Source organism: Garra rufa, chromosome 20 (assembly GCF_049309525.1).
Source record: "Garra rufa chromosome 20, GarRuf1.0, whole genome shotgun sequence".
NCBI classification, from domain to species: domain Eukaryota; kingdom Metazoa; phylum Chordata; class Actinopteri; order Cypriniformes; family Cyprinidae; genus Garra; species Garra rufa.
Genome location: NC_133380.1, coordinates 5,457,889 through 5,477,667, shown reverse-complemented (window position 1 = coordinate 5,477,667; position 19,779 = coordinate 5,457,889). Strand labels below are relative to the sequence as shown.

The window sequence follows — 19,779 nt, the reverse complement described above, 5'->3', positions numbered from 1 at the left end:
ATTACCCCTATACCCTTAAATAAATATTTAAATACAACACAATTTTGGGCCTCAATTTACTTTACTTTTCTTTTTTTAAGAAAACCCTTACATGTCTTAAATTACTTTAATACCCCTAATATCTAAAAACAACACCTACATAGTTTTTTTTTTTTTTTTTGCCTTAAATTTACTTTTTTATTTATTATTAATTGTATTTATTTAAGACTGGTTAAACATTTACATATCTTAAATGACCATAATATCCTTAAATAAATATTTAAATATAACAAACATTTTTTCCAAGTTAAAAAATTAAAAACGCATAATTGTACAGACAAATAAATATGATTACATAGTATTCTTCCATGAATCACCATGCAATTTTTTCCCTCATTTTTAAAATTCATCCACTTCAATGCACTGAATTAAAAAAAAAAATGTTTTAAGCAAGTATCCAGTGCAAAATGCCTTATATTGCTTTAAAATTAACCATTCAGATCTTGCGTTCATAGATGCAATTCCTGTCAGCTAAAGCAGTAGTTTTTTTATTGCCAGCGTACACTGTAAATGTACCAAAACACATTAAAGATGACTTATAGAGTAGCACAGTGCAGGATGCAGCTTTTAATAATTGAATAGACTTCAACACCTTGACTGCTGGATCCCCTCCTCTCTCCCTTCCGTCCCTCTGACAGATTGCAGAGCAGCTGATGACTCTGGCGTACGAGAACGGGATCAATCTGTTCGACACGGCAGAGGTCTACGCTGCAGGAAAGTGAGTGCGCCAAAATGAACACACAGCCCACCCCTTCACATTACCGTGTGCTCAAATACGTGCTTTCTGGAGAATTAGTTCAATAATGGAATATTTAAAGAAGTTCGCATAACATTTGCAGCCACTTTTCATATTTAAGTAGTGTTTGCTTATATTTAGGGTATATCTAGTTGTCAGGTTTAGAAGTTCTTTTTAAACATGAACTTTCCTCAAGTTTTCTTTAAAACTAGGGGTCATTTCAAAAGGTGAATGAACATTTGTGTGGCAGCTGACCCAGGGCATCGTTGGAAACGACGTTCCTCGTACGTGTCCTGCGTGGGAGTTTGTTTTTAATCTTGTCGTAAAGACTCAGCACAAACCCAACAGTGTTATTCTCGGGATCAGAAAGGGACTCTAAACTGTCATGTGCATTTATGTACATGGCGGGTATCACAGTATTTCTGCTAGTTTGATCTTGAAACAGTATAATCTCTTATTGTTTATTCTTATTGTTAAAGCAATACCACAGGCAACACAGAGAATTATTATCATAAATTATAAAATAATTTTGAAATTTAAAATACATTTTTATAAAATAATTAAGAGATGTAGTTACCCAAAATACAGTTCTAAAACTGTTTTTATTTGTTGTTTTTATGTAGAAGTATGGACTCCTGTCATATACACAAAACTTGCAATCTCAGTCTCATTTTTGGAGCATGAACATAATTCAAAAGGTATTACAAGAGTAATTTCAAGGTTTTAGATTGTCAGGAATATTCCTTTTATGTTTTTAAAGTAAGTCTCTTTTGCTTACCAATACTGCATTTGTTTGATCCAAAATACAGCAAAAATATAGTAATATAAGTAAGTAATATTGTTGTAAAAAGATGCTATTTTTTTTTTATTCATCAAAAAAAAAAAAAATTCTGAAAAAATAAAATTGCTTTTAACATTAATATCGGTTGCATTCCGTCACGGGAATAAATTTTTTTTTTTTATATATATATATTCAAATAGAAAACAATTATGTTGAAATTGTAAAGAAATGTTTCACAGTGATACAAATTACTTTTGGATCAAATAAATGCTGCCTTGATGAGCAGAAGAGACATTTAATAAATCATATAATAATATAAATATAAATAATATAAATATTATTTATTTTGTAATATTATTGTAATATTGTATATAATATATTATGTGTTTTTAATTTATTAATATATATTATTATTTGTAAAAAAACAAATGTATGTTATATTATATATTTATTAAATATTATTAATATGTATATTTCATGATTTTTTAAATGTTTTTAAAAGAAGTAAATGCAATAAATGAATTAAATGTAGTTTTGTTGGGCAGAAGAGATATCTTTTAAAAACGTTTTCTAAAACTATATAATATAAATATTAATAATATTTAATAAATACATAATATAACATATTATTTGTTTATTTCACAATAAATATTTATGTACAAATAATTTTAAATATTTAAATAACATTTTATATATGTAATTTTATCATAATAAAATGATAATATAATTATTTATTATATATAATTTGTTTTGTATTAAAATATTTATATTTCTTGTAAAATAAAAAAACAAATATCATTTATTTATTTAATACACACACACACACACTCTACCAGTCCAAAAAAATAAAAAATAAAAATCTACTTTGCTGTTTTCAATTATAATAAATGTTTTTTGAGCAGCAAATCAGAATATTAGAATGATTACTGAAGGATGATGTGACTGGAGAAATGATGCTAAAAATTCAGCTTTGATCGCAGGAATAAATTACATTTTAAAATATATTCGAATCGAAAACTTTTATTTTAAATAGTAAAAATATTTCAAAATGTTACCGTTTTAGCTGTACTTTGGAAAAACTTCTTTAAAAACATTTAAAATCTTACTGTTCCAAATTTTTTGACTGGTAGTGTATGTATAGTTTTTCATAGTTTCAGTTTTGTCTGCTCTCTCAAAGAATAGCTTTCATTTGATGCCTAACCAGTGTTAAGTTTGAACTTCCAATTTGAGAGATTTGTATCCTGACAGTAATGCATCTGTAGATCGGTGAGTTAATTTCAGATGTTATTCCCCGCAGTGCTGAGAATCCGAATTAGAGCACGTTTCCTTTCCTCCAAACAAGGAAAGTTGCCTGACACATGATGCTTCATAAATAAACTGCAAATTAGGTGAGGATAGCGGTTGGTAATGTGCTCCGTCATTAGCTGAGCGCAGGGCGTGGGCATCGCTGAACGTCGGCGGCACTGATGGGGTGAAAGGAGTGGGAAGACATGAGAGTGGGAAGGTCTGTTTTATTTATCCGATTGGAATAAACACAGCTCTGGCAGCATCTACCATACAGCTGTGCGTTAAAACCGCAGGCCGTGACGGGACAAACACCCCTGTGTAAATATATGCTTACACACACATGTGCTGGCACACACGCGTGTTTCTGCCCTGACGTGTGTGCACACATCAGCTTTTGTCACCTCTCTCTCTGTCTTTGTCTCCGTCGCACATAAGCAAACAAAAACACAGGCTGAGCCGCCCCCTCACGCGTCTGTGTCCATCTCTGTCTCCTTTCCACATGCTAGAATAGGCAAGCATGCATATTCAGATATCCTGGAGTCTCAGGGAACCTCCTTTGAAGTTGGGACTTTTTAAGAAAGTGCAGCATACATTCATGTGGATTAATGAACCACACTCTGCAGTAGAGCTGGGCCAAAAATGTATATCACGGTATTTTTCAAAATTATATGGTGTCACGGTATATGACGGTATTTTTTTATTTTATTTTTCCATACATGACTAGGTGTTAACCACATTTCCTAATAAATGTGACCCTGGACCACAAAACCAGTCATAAGGTTAAATTTGACAAAACTGAGATTTATACATCATATGAAAGCTCAATAAATAAGCTTTCTATTGATGTATGGTTTGTTAGGATAGGACAATATTTGGCTGAGATACATCTATTTGAAATCTGGAATCTGAGGATGCAAAAAAATCAAAAAGACTGAGAAAATCACCTTTAAAGTTGTCCAAATTAGGTTCTTAATGCATATTACTAATCAAAAATTACATTTTGATATGTTTACAGTAGGAATTTTACAAAAAATCTTCATGGAACATGAACTTTACTTAATTTCTTAATGATTTTTGGCATAAAAGAAAAATCTAAAATTTTGACCCATGCAATTTATTTTTGGCTATTGCTACAAATATACCCCAGCGACTTAAGACTGGTTTTGTGGTCCAGGGTCACAAATTAGAGAATAATTACTGCAGTATATTGGCTTACATTGACCGGACTAGTATTAACTCAGGTTTGATTGGTCTCACAAAATGCTGCTGTTCACAAAGAAGTGACAGTGGCACTCATAATTGTAATGAGGTGAAGAAATCAGAATTCATGACTTGCAGTCAAAATACACAACACTTTATTGTGCATTCTTCATATTCCAGGACATGTTTGTGGCGGAGGTGGTGAAGCAAATTGCTTGTGTTGCCTCCTGCGGCTACAACTTTAGCCTGACCACATTTACATATGATGTAGTGATGCACCGAAATGAAAATTCTTGGCCGAAACCGAAAACCGAAAGTATTATGCCAATTATTAGTACCATTTCATTTATGGCTATGACTGTGTACTAAATCTTACTAGAATCAAGGCATTGCAATTGCATAAATTAATATTGAAGTTTCAAAGAATAAATCAACTATATCAATTTAAACAATTATTATCAATCAAGTATTATATTACTTAAATAACATATACATATATTTTACTGCCTTTGTTTAAACTGTTTAAATTTTTATAACACATTATCTTGTGGATCCATGAGTTCACATTTACAACTCTACGCGTTTCTCTTCCAGCAGGAGGCGCTGTCAGAATGGTACACAAAGCAGCGCAACAAATGATTTTGAAACGTGCAGCGCTCATATTATTTCAGTCCTCACATTTAAGACCACCTGAAATTATAGTTATGACTTTCATAACCCCCTAATAACACTGCAGTCATCAATGAAAATTAAGAGCTTTATTTAAGACTTTCAAAAACAAACCTTACACAAAATACGTTTCTTTTTATTTTTTTCCCACCATGTTCGGGGCACAAGAAAAATATTAAGGGACTAAATTAATATCAGCATATGAAGTATAATCGTCTCATTGTCTCTGAAAGAATGCACATCAGATGCTGAAAGTCAGTTTTTACTTTCACTTTAACATATTGCGCAGTTTTCACGTTGCATGTGTGATATCCATTGGCTCACCTCCATGGTTTAAAACATAAATATTAATAAAAATACAGTATATAGAAAAGACATATCTTTAAAATATTGCGACGTAACTGAAAGCTACATCTGTCTGCGCGCAATGCGCCGATCTCTGCTCTCATCATCACTGCGCGCAAGACTGCAGACACACCCCCTCTTGAAATTTCGGCATTACAAGTTTTGCAAATCGCTAACCCTGGGTCTTTCTCAGATATACTGAAATACGTTCACACCGCAGATGTGTTGCTTCAGACAAGCACGTGCAAGCTGCGGTTTCTGTTTGCGTCAACATACGTGTTCCCAGCGCTTTGTACGCACACACTCACCGGTATTGGGGTATATGAAAAATGAATATCATTTAAAAAAAAAAAAACACCGGTATTCGATATGAAAAGGAATACCGCCCAGCCCTACTCTGCAGCTAATCACCACTAAATCAAAGCACAACAGCGGTTCAGCCGCTTCTGTTTTTATGTAAAGCCTGGATCAGTTTGAAACATCAAATTAATCCAGATTAAAGATGTTCATCCATCTTGTTGATAGATTGATTGATTAGGTTTTGGACTTTGGTACACAACTCTATGGAGTACCTGATTCTGATTGCTTTCTGTGAGAAAAATATTTTCAATTATTTTTTAATAGTTCTTTCATTTGTATATCTAAATTATTTTTTTATAATAAAAGTAATTTAGATTTATTTATTTATTTGTTTGTTTTGCACATACACTGCCAGTCAAAAGTTTTTGGACAGTAAGATTTTTGATGTTTTTTAAGTAGTCTCTTCTGCTCACCAAGCCTGCATTTATTTGATCCAAAGTACAACAAAAACAGTAAAAATCTGAATTATTTTAACTATTTAAAATAACTGATTTCTTTTTGAATATATTGTAAAATGTAATTTATTCCTGTGATTTCAAAGCTGAATTGTTAGCGTCATAGCTGCTCAAAAAACATTTATTATTATTATGTTAAAAACAGCTAAGTAGAATTATTCAGGTTTCTTTGAATAAAAAAGTTCATTCTTTTGTAGCATTATAAATGTCTTTATCATCACTTTTGATCAATTTAAAGCATCCTTGCTAAATAAAAGTATTAATTTTCCCAAATAAATTGTACTGACTCCAAGCTTTTGAATGGTATGGTGTATGTTAAAGAAGCTTTTTATTTCAGATAAATTCTGATCTTTGGATCTTTCTATTTATCCTGAAAATATTGTTTTAAATATTGATGATAATAATAATAATAATAATAATAATAATGATAAAACATGTTTCTTGAACAGCAAATCAGCATATTAGAATTATTTCTGAAGGACTGCACTAATTATGCTGAAAATTAAGCATTGATCACAGGAATAAATTCAAATTTAAAATATATTCAAATAGAAAGCAGTTATTTTAAATAGTAAACATATTTTACAATATTACTGCTTTTGCTTTAAGTTTATATATGAACAGTTTATTTGCAGAAACAGATAACTGTTATTTTTGTTTTAAACCATGTTTTTATTGTTTTATTGTTAAGTAGCTGTATTTTCAGATTATTTTCAACTGCATTAATTATAGATTACTTGGAATGCACAATGAAAAAAACATGATTTTTGAAAATTGTTAACATTTTTTAAATCTGTTTTTGCAAATTAACTCTTCATTTATTCAAGTTGTTTACATTTTTATCAAATATTTATATTTTACATTGTTTCAGCTTTATTTAAAATGTCACTTCTGAACTGTGAGATCAAACTTTTCTGTGCGTCATAAAAAAATATTCACACTCCTGGTTTCTATTTAATGAGAATGAATGGGAACAGATATTGTTGAACTTTAAGAATAACATCTGCTTGTTTTTGGAGCGTGACAGAGTCTTGATTAACTAGACTAAATAGAAAAGAACAGTGCTGAAGTGGAACAAAATCACGAGTTTGGAGCACCAAAGAGGTGATTTTCGTTTTAGAGTCTCATAGTCCTTTAACATTCTCGGTCTTCCCATAACATGCCATATTAGAAAGAAAAAAACAAGATTGCAGAAGGATTTTTAGGCCGAATAATAGTAAAGCAGTGGGTGGGATTTGTAGCATCTGGAATCGTCGACTGAATTACAGCACAGCGGTTCGTTGAATTGACTAGTGTGCGGCCTGAGGGAGAATCTCACTCACCGGGACGATCACAGCCCGAACTGTATCCTCATCGGGGCCAATTAGCACCCTCAGCGCCACTAATGGCTGCCAGAGAGCCTTTTAGTCTCAAGGCTGTTACTGACGCTCCTCATCTGCGTATAAAAACGAGGCACATTTTTCAGGGAGTTAAATATGCTTTTAGCACCCTGGTTGTGTTAATTACTCATTCACATACCTTATCCCTTTAAGGCAAGACACTACATGCAAAATCATTTAGAGATGCATACAGTCGAAGTCTAAAGTTTACGTACATCTTGTGGAATCTGCTAAATGGTAATTATTTTAGCAAAATAAAAGGGATCATACAAAATGTGTGTTATTTTTTATTTAGTACTGACCTGAATAAGATATTTCACATAAAGATGTTTATGTATAGTCCACAAGAGAAAGTAATAGTTGAATTTATAAAAATGTCCCTGTTCAAAAGTTTACATACACTTGATTCTTAATACTGTGTTGTTACCTGAATGATCCACAGTGTTCCTCAGAAAAATCCTTTAGGTCCCACAAATTCATTTTTTTCAGCATTTTTTTTTTTTTGTATTTCAACCCTTTCCAACAATGACTGTATGGTTTTGAGATCAGTTTTTTCACACTGAAGACAGCTGAGGGACTCGTATGCAACTATTACAGAAGGTTCAAATGCTCACTGATGCTTCAGAAACAAAAAGTGATGCATTAAGAGCCGGGGGTGTAAACTTTTGAACGGAATGAGGATGCGTACCTTTTTCTTATTTTGCCTAAATATCATATTTTTTTCATTTAGTACTGCCCTTAAGAAGCTACAGAAGATTCTTACATGTTCCCCAGAAGACAAAACAAGTTAAACTTACCCTGATCTTTGAATTTCCAAAAGGCTTTTAATGCATTGCGTTTCTTCTGGAGTCCCTCAGTTCTCCTCAGTGTGAAAAGATGGATCTCAAAATCAGATAGTCATTGTTGGAAAGGGTTTCAAATACACAAAAATGCTGAAAAACCAAAGAATTTGTGGGACCTGAAGAATTTTTCTGAAGAAAAATGGATAGTTTAACAGTTCAAGACAAACAAGGGACACTATCACTAAACGACAACAAAAAAAAAAACAGCCGTGGATCATTCAAGAGATCATTGTCTTTTATGTGAATATCTTATTAACGTGCATTTTGTATGATCTCTCATATTTTGCTAAAATAATTAACATTTTGCAGATTCTGCAAGGCTTCAACTGTATTTGACTAGTGGAAAGAAAACATCTAAAGTACACTTTTAAGTGTTTGTTTTATTGCACTTTATCCATTTGTGTCTGTAGATTTCAAATACAGTTTATTGCATACGTTACAAAGCAACAAAAAGTAACTGAGAACCCAGAAATTGTGTAAAGCCAGCCGCACTTGATGTTTTCAGGAAACACTTGGCATTTGTTTTGTGATATGGTTCAGACGGCCCATGAATAATCTATGAATGTGCCATCTGAGGTTCACCAGGAGCTACGTAGCATGTTTCCAATAATTTGTCTGTCCAAACTGAATGACATGACAGTCAATGTCAAATGAAACAAATTGGATGTTGAATATACAACTGCTTGCATAAGGAATTTGGACCAATAAGGGCTACACAGGCAAAAGCAATTTGACAAAACATGACAAAAAAGCTCTAGATTTTTTAGCTGACATAGCTTTAAATGCTTGTTGACTGGTTAGGAAACCCCAGAATATACAGTAGTCAACATTCGAAGTGGATCAAAACCTTCCATCAAATTTGTCCTAAAACCAAAAAGAATACCTGTTCTTATCTTAGGACAACTTTGATTAACTTTTTTGATCCACTTCGATTGTTGACTACTTTATAAATACCTGGTGTGTTTACATAAAAAGCCTTGATAGAGTCTTGTGGCATTAAAGTATAAAATCATATTTCTGTCTTGAAAGAGGTGATTTACTGAACTTTGAAATGTCCCCTCAGCAGCCTGTTTTCTTGGCAATATACATGTCAATAAAATGACGGATTAGTCCGATAACCATCTGGTTTTCTGTTCCAGGGCAGAGATGGTGCTGGGCAACATCATAAAGAAGAAAGGATGGAGGTATGTTCATTAACAGCATACAGCTTTTCATTTCCTTCGGCCTTCTCTTATCTCGTGCCGATAACTCGGCCCAGTGCCTCAGAGATTGTGCCACCGCAACCCCAGACGGACAGAAATATAAATTATTAAAGGCTCGCCCTGTAGATGTCCCATCTAGATATTGAATTATGGAACGGTGGCATGGATGTGTTTGTTGTGCATCTGATGTTCTGATATATGTGGGTGTAATGTAACACAAGCTAAAGAAAGCTCATGGTTAATAGAAGGCCTTTTGTTAAGATGTTTTAATTTAAAGCAGGGTGGGCTCTCACTGTTCCTGCATAATGAGATGAAGAGTAACCGAGCTCTCTGCAGGAAAGGATCTTCACATTTGTGTGTGTGTGTGTGTGTGTGTGTGTGTGTGTGTGTGTGTGTGTGTGTGTGTGTGTGTGTGTGTGTGTGTGTGTGTGTGTGTGTGTGTGTGTGTGTGTGTGTGTGTGATATTGTGCTGCTTAGTCATCCTGCTAGTCAGTGTGCATCAATATCAGGCCACACAACCCCTCACCTCTGCAGAGACGTAGCTTATTTCTGTCCTGTGTGTCTGTGTGTGGGCTTACTTATAGTTTGTTAGATGAACTGAGTTAAATCTGGCAGAACTTCCCTTTGAAGAAGGATATTCTTTGTATGTTTTGTGTATATACACATTTTTGTAATATACAATATATAATGCATACAGTGCTGGGTTACTTACAAATTGTAGTCATAACTGATTACTAATTACATGACGAAAATTGTAGTTAGTAATATGTGACCCTGGACCACAAAACCAGTCTTAAGTCGCTGGGATATGTTTGTAGCAATAGCCAAAAATAAATTGCATGGGTCAAAATTATTGATTTTTCTTTAATGCCAAAAATCATTAGGAAATTAAGTAAAGATCATGTTCCATGAAGATTTTTTGTAAAATTCCTACTGTAAACATATCAAAATGTAATTTCTGATTAGTAATATGCATTGCTAAGAGCTTAATTTGGACAATTTTAAAGGTGATTTTCTCAGTATTTTTTATTTTTTTGCATCCTCAGATTTCTGATTTCAAATAGATGTATCTCAGCCAAATATTGTCCTATCCTAACAAACCATACATCAATAGAAAGCTTATTTATTGAGCTTCCATATGATGTATAAATCTCAGTTTTGTCAAATTTAACCTTATGACTGGTTTTGTGGTCCAGGGTCACATATAATCTGACACTACGAGTCAAAAGTTCTGCTCACCAAGCCTGCATTTATTTAATCCAGAGTACAGCAAAAACACTAACATTTAGACATACTTTAACTATTTAAAATAACTGTTTCCTAATTGATATATTTTAAAATGTAATTTATTTTTGTGATCAAAGCTGAATTTTTAGCATCATTACTTCGTTCTTCATTGTCACATGATTCTTCAGAAATCATTTTAATATGCTGATTTGCTGTTCAAGAAACATTTTTGTTAATATTATCATCTATATTTTCTTTGATGAATGGAAAGATCCAAAGATCAGCATTTATCTGAAATAAAAAGCTTTTGGTAACTTTACACACTATACCATTCAAAAGCTTAGAGTCAGTATAATTTTCACTTTTTTTTCTCGGAAAGAAATTATATTTTTATTTTATATTTTTAATTATACTTTTATTTAGCAAGGATGCTTTAAATTGATCAAAAGCAATGATAAAGACATTTATAATGCTACAAAAGATTTCTATTTTAGATAAATGCTGTTCTTGCAGAAAATCAGAATATTAGAATGAATTCTGAAGGATTGTGTGACTGAAGTAATGATACAAAAAATATGAAATATCACAGGAATAAATTACATTTTAAAATATATTGAAATAGAAAAGTTATTTTAAATAGAAAAACTATTTTGAATTTTGCTCTTTGAAATTGCTCTTTTTGCTATAATTTGGATCAAATAAATTCAGGTTTGGTGAGCAGAAGAGATCTCTTTAAAAAAAAACATTAAAAATCTTACTGTTCAAAAACTTTTGACTGTTAGTGTATATATGCATGCAGACATATGTAAAAACATACATAAATGCATACATTTACATGCATATGAATATATGTAAAAACAATTTTTACATAAATATAAAATACATTTACGTGAAGCTTTACATGAGCCCAGTAGTCGTCCATACCATGTCCTCATTTAGACTGCTAAATAAATGTGTATGTCTGTGTGTGTTCATGCATTCCTTTGAAATTAAAATGGTTACCGCAAGCTATTATTCTGTTGTAATTATTTGCAACTTCTTAATTACTTTTTAAAAGCCTTTCAAAAAGTGTGACCTAATTAAATATTTTCCCTTTTTTTGCAGACGCTCCAGTTTAGTCATTACAACCAAAATATTTTGGGGTGGAAAGTATGTATATTTACTATTTATTATGCAAATAATACTTCAAACGCTAATGTCTGGAGTTAGAAGTTTCACTTACGATTTAGGGTTAAATGTAATGAAGCTGTTCCTTTTTAGTTATGGTAAATAAACACTTAAGTCTTTGAAATAGTGTTATTTTTTTAAATAAATTAGATGGAATCAAGTACTGTCATTGCAATATAATTTCCTAAAGTTGGCATCAATGATAATTGCATACTGTAACAGTACATATCCTGCTGTTTTCTAGAGCAGAGACTGAGAGAGGACTGTCAAGAAAACACATTATAGAAGGTGAGTTGACCTCAAAACATTCACATTATAGAGCAGTAGTTAACCCAGCTGGTTTAATTGTGCTATAAATTGATTCGTTACTCTTCTGTAGGTTTAAAGGCATCATTGGAGAGATTGCAGTTAGAATATGTGGACGTGGTGTTTGCAAACAGACCAGACCCCAACACACCCATGGAAGGTACATCTCAATTCATTTGCTCTTAAACTTTAGTATAACTCATTAGTGCTCTATGCTTGCTTTTCTTTTTAGGAGCACAAACATTTAAGAGCACAGTCAAAATTTCAGGAGCATCTTCTAATCAATAACAAAAAATATGATACATTTGCGAGGTGATATTTGACTCCTTAAGGCGAGACACTGCAGGTGAATAGGGTAAAAAAATTAACTAATAGTAATCACCTTACTTGCCCAGTTTATTGATTACTTTGATAATTGCAAACATTTTTTGTATTACAAGTTTTCTAAAATGTTAGGTTTAAATGTGCAAATTAGGCATTATTTAATGAAATATGCGCTAATTGGCATACACTTCTAGTACAAAAATCTAAACACTGTATGAAGTCAGTTTCAAAATTCTTGTTTAATTTTTTTTTTGACATATTAGAGTCAAAGGTTTTTACAGAGGGAAATCTCATTTCGTCATGCCATAAACATAAAAAACTTAGACAGGAAACACTATATTTTTTTACATTTTTGGGTGAATAAACTGTATAAAATCAAGCAAATCATATATGAACAAATCCCTCTGCAAAAACCTTCAGGATATAGACAGGAATAAAAGTTTCAAGTTTGGTGTGTGTAAGTGTTTGTAAATAAACTACAGAACGTTGTGTTGTCTAATACATGCACTAATTGTAAGACAAAAATAATGATAACAATCATTACAACAGCTCTATTAATGTACTTATTAGAACATTCCCCTTTGCTCAGAAAAAGGTTGCATTTTATTTGTACATTAAAACACACATGCCTGATTCAAGAAGTTGTGTTTTGTTGGTAGGCTATAATGTCTACTAGAATGTTAAAAATGTTTAGTGTTAAATATTTTTAAATTGTTGTTTTTGTAATTGAAAAAGCAAATATTGGCTATTTAATTTATGCAATGGTGAAAAGATTTGGCAAAATACATGGGGGAAAAACACGAAAAACCATGTTTGATAATCGGCCTTCGGCCCAGTGTGTAATTTTAATTCGGTGCATCCCTAGTAAATTGTACTATTGTAATATTACAAGATATTGTAAATCAGTATCATTTACAAACTCCCTTAAAAATCATTAAAAGCTGTCACTCATCTTAGTTCATCGCAATCTCACAAAGTTCCATTACAATCAACAAAGCTCTCTACACTGCTCAATCAATCTCTTATTCACACTCTCGTTACTCTTTGTTTATAAAAGGATTTGTGAGATATGTCCGTCATACATTACTCAATGTTGCAAAATCACGTAGAAACCTTTGAAGCTCCCCTCACAAATATGCTGATTGGGTCAGTCACACATAGTGCTTCTAAATATTTTTTTATTTGAAATGCTGTGCTGTTTGTGCTCCAGATATAATTGATTCCTCAAATCATGTGTAAGCAAGAAGATCTTTTCAATTTGCCCAGTTGGCCTTTTGTAAGTTGCCAACCTGAATTAAATCTCACCCAGAGTTTTCGGGTGAAAGGATGGCTGCTCTTTAAAAAACAAGGCAGAGATGTTATTTGATCTACTTTTATTAGCCTAGCTGCCCTTTAGAAAGTTCACACAGTTCAATGGTTGAAACACAAACAGCTCAGGGGGCTGTAGACATCTGCTGTTCTCGTCAATAAAGAGCTCTGCACTTCAACAGTCCGTTTCTCTCTTGCGCTTTTTTTTTTTTTTTATAGTAAATGACTCTCAAGCTCATAAGACTGATGTTTTGACACGGCTGGTGTTGGTTATTAAGAATGGATCTTCCCCAGCCCTCATTTGAAGCATTGTTTTTCTTAAGCCGAGATTCATATTGACCCGAAGCACGAGTTGTTTATTTTGTCTTACATATATTGATTCAAATTCTCCAGCTCGATCTAGAAGCGATTTATCATTTAAACTTCCCTCCCTTGCATTAATCAAGCTCGTTTTCTTTTGCTTGTTAATATTTCACACGTTCACCCATACTGACATGTTCTAATAGCATCGTGACATGATGTATGGTGCGGTAAATCTCTGAATATCTGCGTGTGATTGGCAGAGACGGTGCGGGCGATGACCCACGTGATCAATCAGGGAATGGCAATGTACTGGGGAACGTCACGCTGGAGTCCGATGGAAATCATGGTGAGTCACAGCCTCTTACACTTTTCCATGTTCGCACCCCTGTAATCAGCATCAGCACCGGCTGCTTTTGTTTCTTGAAGAGCCCTTCAAGAAGTCTTGATGAATCTAAAGATGCTTGTTTAAATAGGTGCTGTCAGTGAGACAGTCTAACCTTAAATACTGGGCGGATCGGAGACCTAAAACAGCAGCGCACTGAGTCAGACGAACCGTTTCACAGTGACGGAACGTTAAAAGACAATCTGTTTGTGTTCAGTGACGCCTCGTCAGTCACAACTCATTTATGCTTACTGAGGCGTAACATGTACACAATTTGGTTTTCTGTCCCAAAGCCACGTAATTGGTTCTTAGCATGGGTTGCGTTAACCAAAAATGCAGATTTTTTCCAAACATTGGCGGATCATTCGAAAATGATTCTTTGGTTTTGGCAGATAAAAAGGTGTCTGGTCCATTGCATTTCTCAACTATAGAAACATTCCCACATAAGTTGCTGCTAATTAAGATTAGAAGTGAATGGAAATGCATTCCAAAGTGCCCAGATTAAAATAAAAAGAGGTTTCTGAGGAGAAATGGGAGAATGGAAAGTGAGTTCTTTTAATCCATATAAATTTTTCAATTTAGTCTATCTCAAGTCCAGATATTTACAGACTAAAACTTAAATTATGTTGACCTTAGGTTTAAAGACCTGTCTTATATGAGTCATTTGTTTGTGAATCAGATTCAAAGACCTTGTGCATAAGAGTAATTTGTTGATAACACAGATTTAAAGACCTGCTGGTTCATAAGAGTCATTTGTTTGTGAACCCGATTAAAAAATATTGTTCATAAGAGTCAGTTCATGAAACAAATTTAAAGACCTGGCTTATAAGGGTCATGTTCATAAAACAGATTCAAAGACCTTGTTCAGAAAGAGTGATTTGATCATAAAACAGATTCAAAGACCTTGTTCATAAGTTATTTGTTCATAAAACAGATTCAGAGACTTTGTTCATAAGAGTCATTTGTTTCTAAAAACAGATTCAAAGACTTGGCTCATAAGAGTAATTTGTTTGTGGATCAGTTTTAAAGACACGGCTCATAAGAGTAATTAAAAAAAAAAGATTCAAAGACCTTGTTCAGAAAGAGTCATTTGTTCGTAAAACAGATTCAAAGACCTGCCTCATACAAATCATTTGTTTGTAAATTAGATTAAAAGGCCTTGTTTATAGATAATTTATTCGTAAAACAGATTCAAAGACCTTGTTCATAAGAGCCATTTGTTTTAAAAATATATTCAAAGACCTTGTTCATAAGAGCCATTTGTTTTAAAAATATATTCAAAGACCTTGTTCATATAAATCATTTGTTTATAAAACAGATTAAAAGTCCTGGCTTATAAGAGCTATTTGTTTCAGAATCAGATTGAAATACCTTATTCATAAGTCATTTGTTCATAAAACAGATTCAAATACCTGTGTTTTTTTTTTAAGAGTCATTTTTTCGTAAAACAGATTCAAAATCCTGGCTAATAAGACTCATTTGTGTTAAAGCAGTGTTATTTTAATATCACTGAGATAATATTATTATATGTATTATAATATAGCTTGTTTGTGTGTGTGTTTGTGACTTTTTTTAATGTCTATATTTTAGCCATTTTTATTTCCATTTCAGTACTTTTATATATGGTTCTTTCATAAAGGGGTCATCGGATGCCCATTTTCCACAAGTTCATATGATTCTTTCGGGTCTTAATGAAAATTCTGTAATATACTTTGGCTCCAAATTCTCAATAGTAGTGTAAAAAAAAAAACTTTATACCATGTCAAAATCAGCTCTGCAAAAAATCAACTCATTTTATTGCATGCTCCTTTAAATGCAAATGAGCTCTGCTTGCCCCGCCCCTCTCTGCATGGGATGATGAGCCGTAATGTTTACTTTAGTAGCAAAACTTGCCAACAAGCACATTATTAAGAGAGGCCATTTGCATAGATGCATAAAAAAAACTGCTGTGGGTGAAGCTGCATCAGGAACGATTCGCACGAACATATGTAGATCGGGATCGGTGCTTTCCTTTTAAAAATTAAAGTAACGTCTTCAGCGACATCTGACGACTGCTATGTTCATTATAACATCCAACAACAGAACACCTCAATCGCTCAATCAGAGACATTCTTGTCTTCCCCTGCACCTGAGTCGACACAATGGTGATCAGATTTGGACTGTTTCAGCTTGGTGAGGGCGGGTCTAAGGTAAGGCGCTCATGTCAATCAACTATCGTAGGAGCGGCTTCTGACAAGAAGCTGAGAATGACCTGATTTTAAAAAAGGGATATTACTTTTAAAGATAAAAAAAAAAAAACACTGGGTGGATTTTTATCATTGTAGGGTGGTTGTGTACACAAACTGACAACACACATTGATGTTCAAACAACATGTAAAAGTGATGACCCCTTTAAAGGTTTTTCCCTCCCCCATTACATTAATTTCAGACTAAAAACATAGTTTAGTTTCAGTAAATGATCCGAATGGAATGAGGAGGTGGTTCTGTTGTGTTTTGTCACACATTTCATTACAAAAGAGCACAGGAAATCTAGTTTTCCGCAATTTGACCTTTTTTTTAAGTTTAGTTTTGGATCGAGCGCCGCTGCATTCATCCATAACACTAACCTTGTCCTTTTGCTTTTGTTTTATAGGAAGCGTATTCTGTGGCCCGACAGTTCAACCAGATCCCACCGATCTGCGAACAGTCGGAATACCACATGTTCCAGAGAGAGAAAGTGGAGGTGCAGCTTCCTGAGCTCTTCCATAAGATCGGTAAGTGACGCTGCTGTCGATCAAGCCTGTGGAAACGGCGGCCAGATGCGTCTTTTCAATCGCTTTTGACCTGTTTTCTCAGGTGTGGGTGCGATGACATGGTCCCCGCTGGCCTGTGGGATAATCTCAGGGAAATACGACAGCGGGGTGCCGCCATACTCTCGCGCCTCACTGAAGGTACTCCATGTCCCATGTGTCTCTCTGTCTCCTCCTCCTCCTCTTCCTGGTCCTCTGGAAACATTAGTGGCCTCATATGTGACTCCTCTGTGTTTGGTGTTCTAATGTGAATGTGTTCCGTGTCTTCCAGGTTTCTATAGTTGGTGTTTTCCTGTAGATGTGTGTGTTGTTGATGGCATGCATCCACACGCCTGATCTTCAACATATATTTCTTTATGTGATTGAGTTTCTATGGTAACTCTGAGGAGGATTGGCACTTGTTTTTATCAGTGTTTCCATCTCTTTCAAGCACACTAATCCACACACACAAGTGCACACTAAAAGCACCCGTTTTCCCGAGCTGTATGTTGGCGTAGTGGCATGTTTTTTGGCTCATTGGTGTTTTTGTGACCCATCATCTTCCTCCTGTAGTCTTGTGTCACACTGTTAATGTTCCTGTTTTCTTGTTACCTCTGTGTAACGTACATGTGGATTGACACTTGACTATAACAGAACCGTGCTGGTGGTCTGAACAGTGATGGGTCCGCTGGATTCCGAGACCCATGAGTGTTTAGATCACCAGACCACACTGGTCCTTTTCCACTGTTGATTAATATTTACTAATGATGGACCTGAAGCTGGATTATTTATCCTGGTCTAGCACACACACAAACGTGCTTTTGCTAGTACAAATGATTGTTTTTAAAGTCAACATGAAGTCCAAATTGAATATAATCTGACATTTATTTGCATTTTTTATCATTAATTACTTTTTGTGGTTGACATCACCTACCTCAAGCAAGCTATTGGTTAATCGGTTGGTTAACCTGTAGTCAAATAGCCATTAAGTCTGTTTCAGACTAAATTTAAATTTTAGATAATTTTTAATTGTGCTTTTGTCATTTTTGTTAGTTTTGTCATTCTTTTTAATTTATTATTTCAGTTTTTACGTTTCTAATTTAACATTTCTATTTTTTTCTCAAACATTTTTCTTATGTTTTAAGTTTTGTATTGTATTGCATTGTTTTTATATTTAATTATTATATTTCATTATAAATATTTTGGGGGTTTTTATTAGTCATGTTATTAAAATTGTTATTCATAACAAATAATCAAAACAATATTTTATCGTTATTATTATTTTATTAGTATTTTATTTTTTATTAGTTATTATTTTATCAAAATAGTTAGTTATTACAAATATACCACTATAGATGGATAGATATATAATATATAAATAATATAAAATCATATCTATCTTTTTATTTAAATTTTATTAGAATAAATGTATTATACATAATCAAAAATATATATTTTATTTGTATTTTATACTTGTATTAGGTATTTTTTAAACTAGGTATTTATAACAAATATACCAAATATACTTTATTAATATTTATTATTTTTTTAGTAATTTTAGTAATTTAACTTAAAATATATAATAAAAAATAGAAATGTTAAATTTGAAACTGAAATAAGTTTAAGTTTTTGCTCTAATGTTTATTTTTTTATTAAAGCTTTGCTTCAATTTTAAAAAATTAATAAAAAATGTAAATTGTTATTGTTCACTAAAAGGAAATCTATTTTACTCTACTATAGGTAATGCAACCTGTCTAAAACATTGCCATTTAACACCGTAATTTACTTCTGGTTAATGCTAATTCAATAAAGATGCAACAATATCAAATTATGGTAAGAATTGATACTACTGGGGGATACATAGTTCAATTATGAATATTCATTCATATGTTTAATATGCATATTAAATCACTCACTCATTTCACTTGGAAATGTAGCACATTACCAAATTCAATGAGTTGCAAATGTGTTTCATGTTGACTTTAAATTAAATTAATAGAAATGTGTAATTTTCAATTAGTTAACTGAATCAAAGTCAAAAACTGTAAATATATACCTTGAAACAATTATTTCTACCACATTTCTGCTTCAAAAACAACTTTCTCAGAAGTCATTTCAATCTAATCATGTTTGTGAGTGTGTGTATAAGGTCTCTTTACCCCCTAAAGTTCTCCGAGCGAGTTCATCTCTGCTCATTTGAGCTTTTGGGCGGACAGAGTCACGTGTTTAAAAACAGGCCCTCGCCCACACAGGTGCTGCTGGGTGTTATGCGTCCGAGAGCGTGTGTACAGTGAGGGGAAAATAATTTGATCCCCTGCTGATTTTGTACATTTGCCCACTGACAAAGAAATGATCAGTCTATAATTTAATGGCAGGTTTATTTGAACAGTGAGAGACAGAATATCAACAAAAACGCATTTAAAAAAAGTTATAAATTGATTTGCATTTTAATGGGTGAAATAAGTATTTCATCCCCTATCAATCAGCAAGATTTCTGGCTCCCTGGTGTGTTTTATACATAGTGCTCCTAATCTCAGCTTGTTACCTGTATAAAAGATACCTGTCCACAGAAGCAATCAATCAATCACCATGGCCAAGACCAAAGAGCTGTCCAAGGATGTCAGGGACAAGATTGTAGACCTACACACGGCTGGAATGGGCAACAAGACCATCGCCAAGCAGCTTGGTGAGAAGGTGAC

The 19,779-nt window shown here is 33.2% G+C and overlaps 1 protein-coding gene across 4 annotated transcripts in view; it reads left to right on the top strand.

Annotated features, from left to right (window-relative positions):
* The window catches only part of kcnab2a (potassium voltage-gated channel subfamily A regulatory beta subunit 2a), a 142,557-nt gene that overhangs the window by 107,611 nt on the left and 15,167 nt on the right, over positions 1–19,779 (top strand). For all 4 annotated transcript variants that reach the window (XM_073825595.1, XM_073825594.1, XM_073825593.1 and 1 more), the window contains 8 exons: positions 678–757; positions 9,233–9,277; positions 11,627–11,671; positions 11,934–11,977; positions 12,069–12,155; positions 14,191–14,276; positions 16,945–17,065; positions 17,148–17,242. In XM_073825595.1, coding sequence (XP_073681696.1) covers positions 678–757; positions 9,233–9,277; positions 11,627–11,671; positions 11,934–11,977; positions 12,069–12,155; positions 14,191–14,276; positions 16,945–17,065; positions 17,148–17,242 — 603 coding nt within the window. The remainder of the gene's footprint in view (positions 1–677; positions 758–9,232; positions 9,278–11,626; positions 11,672–11,933; positions 11,978–12,068; positions 12,156–14,190; positions 14,277–16,944; positions 17,066–17,147; positions 17,243–19,779) is intronic.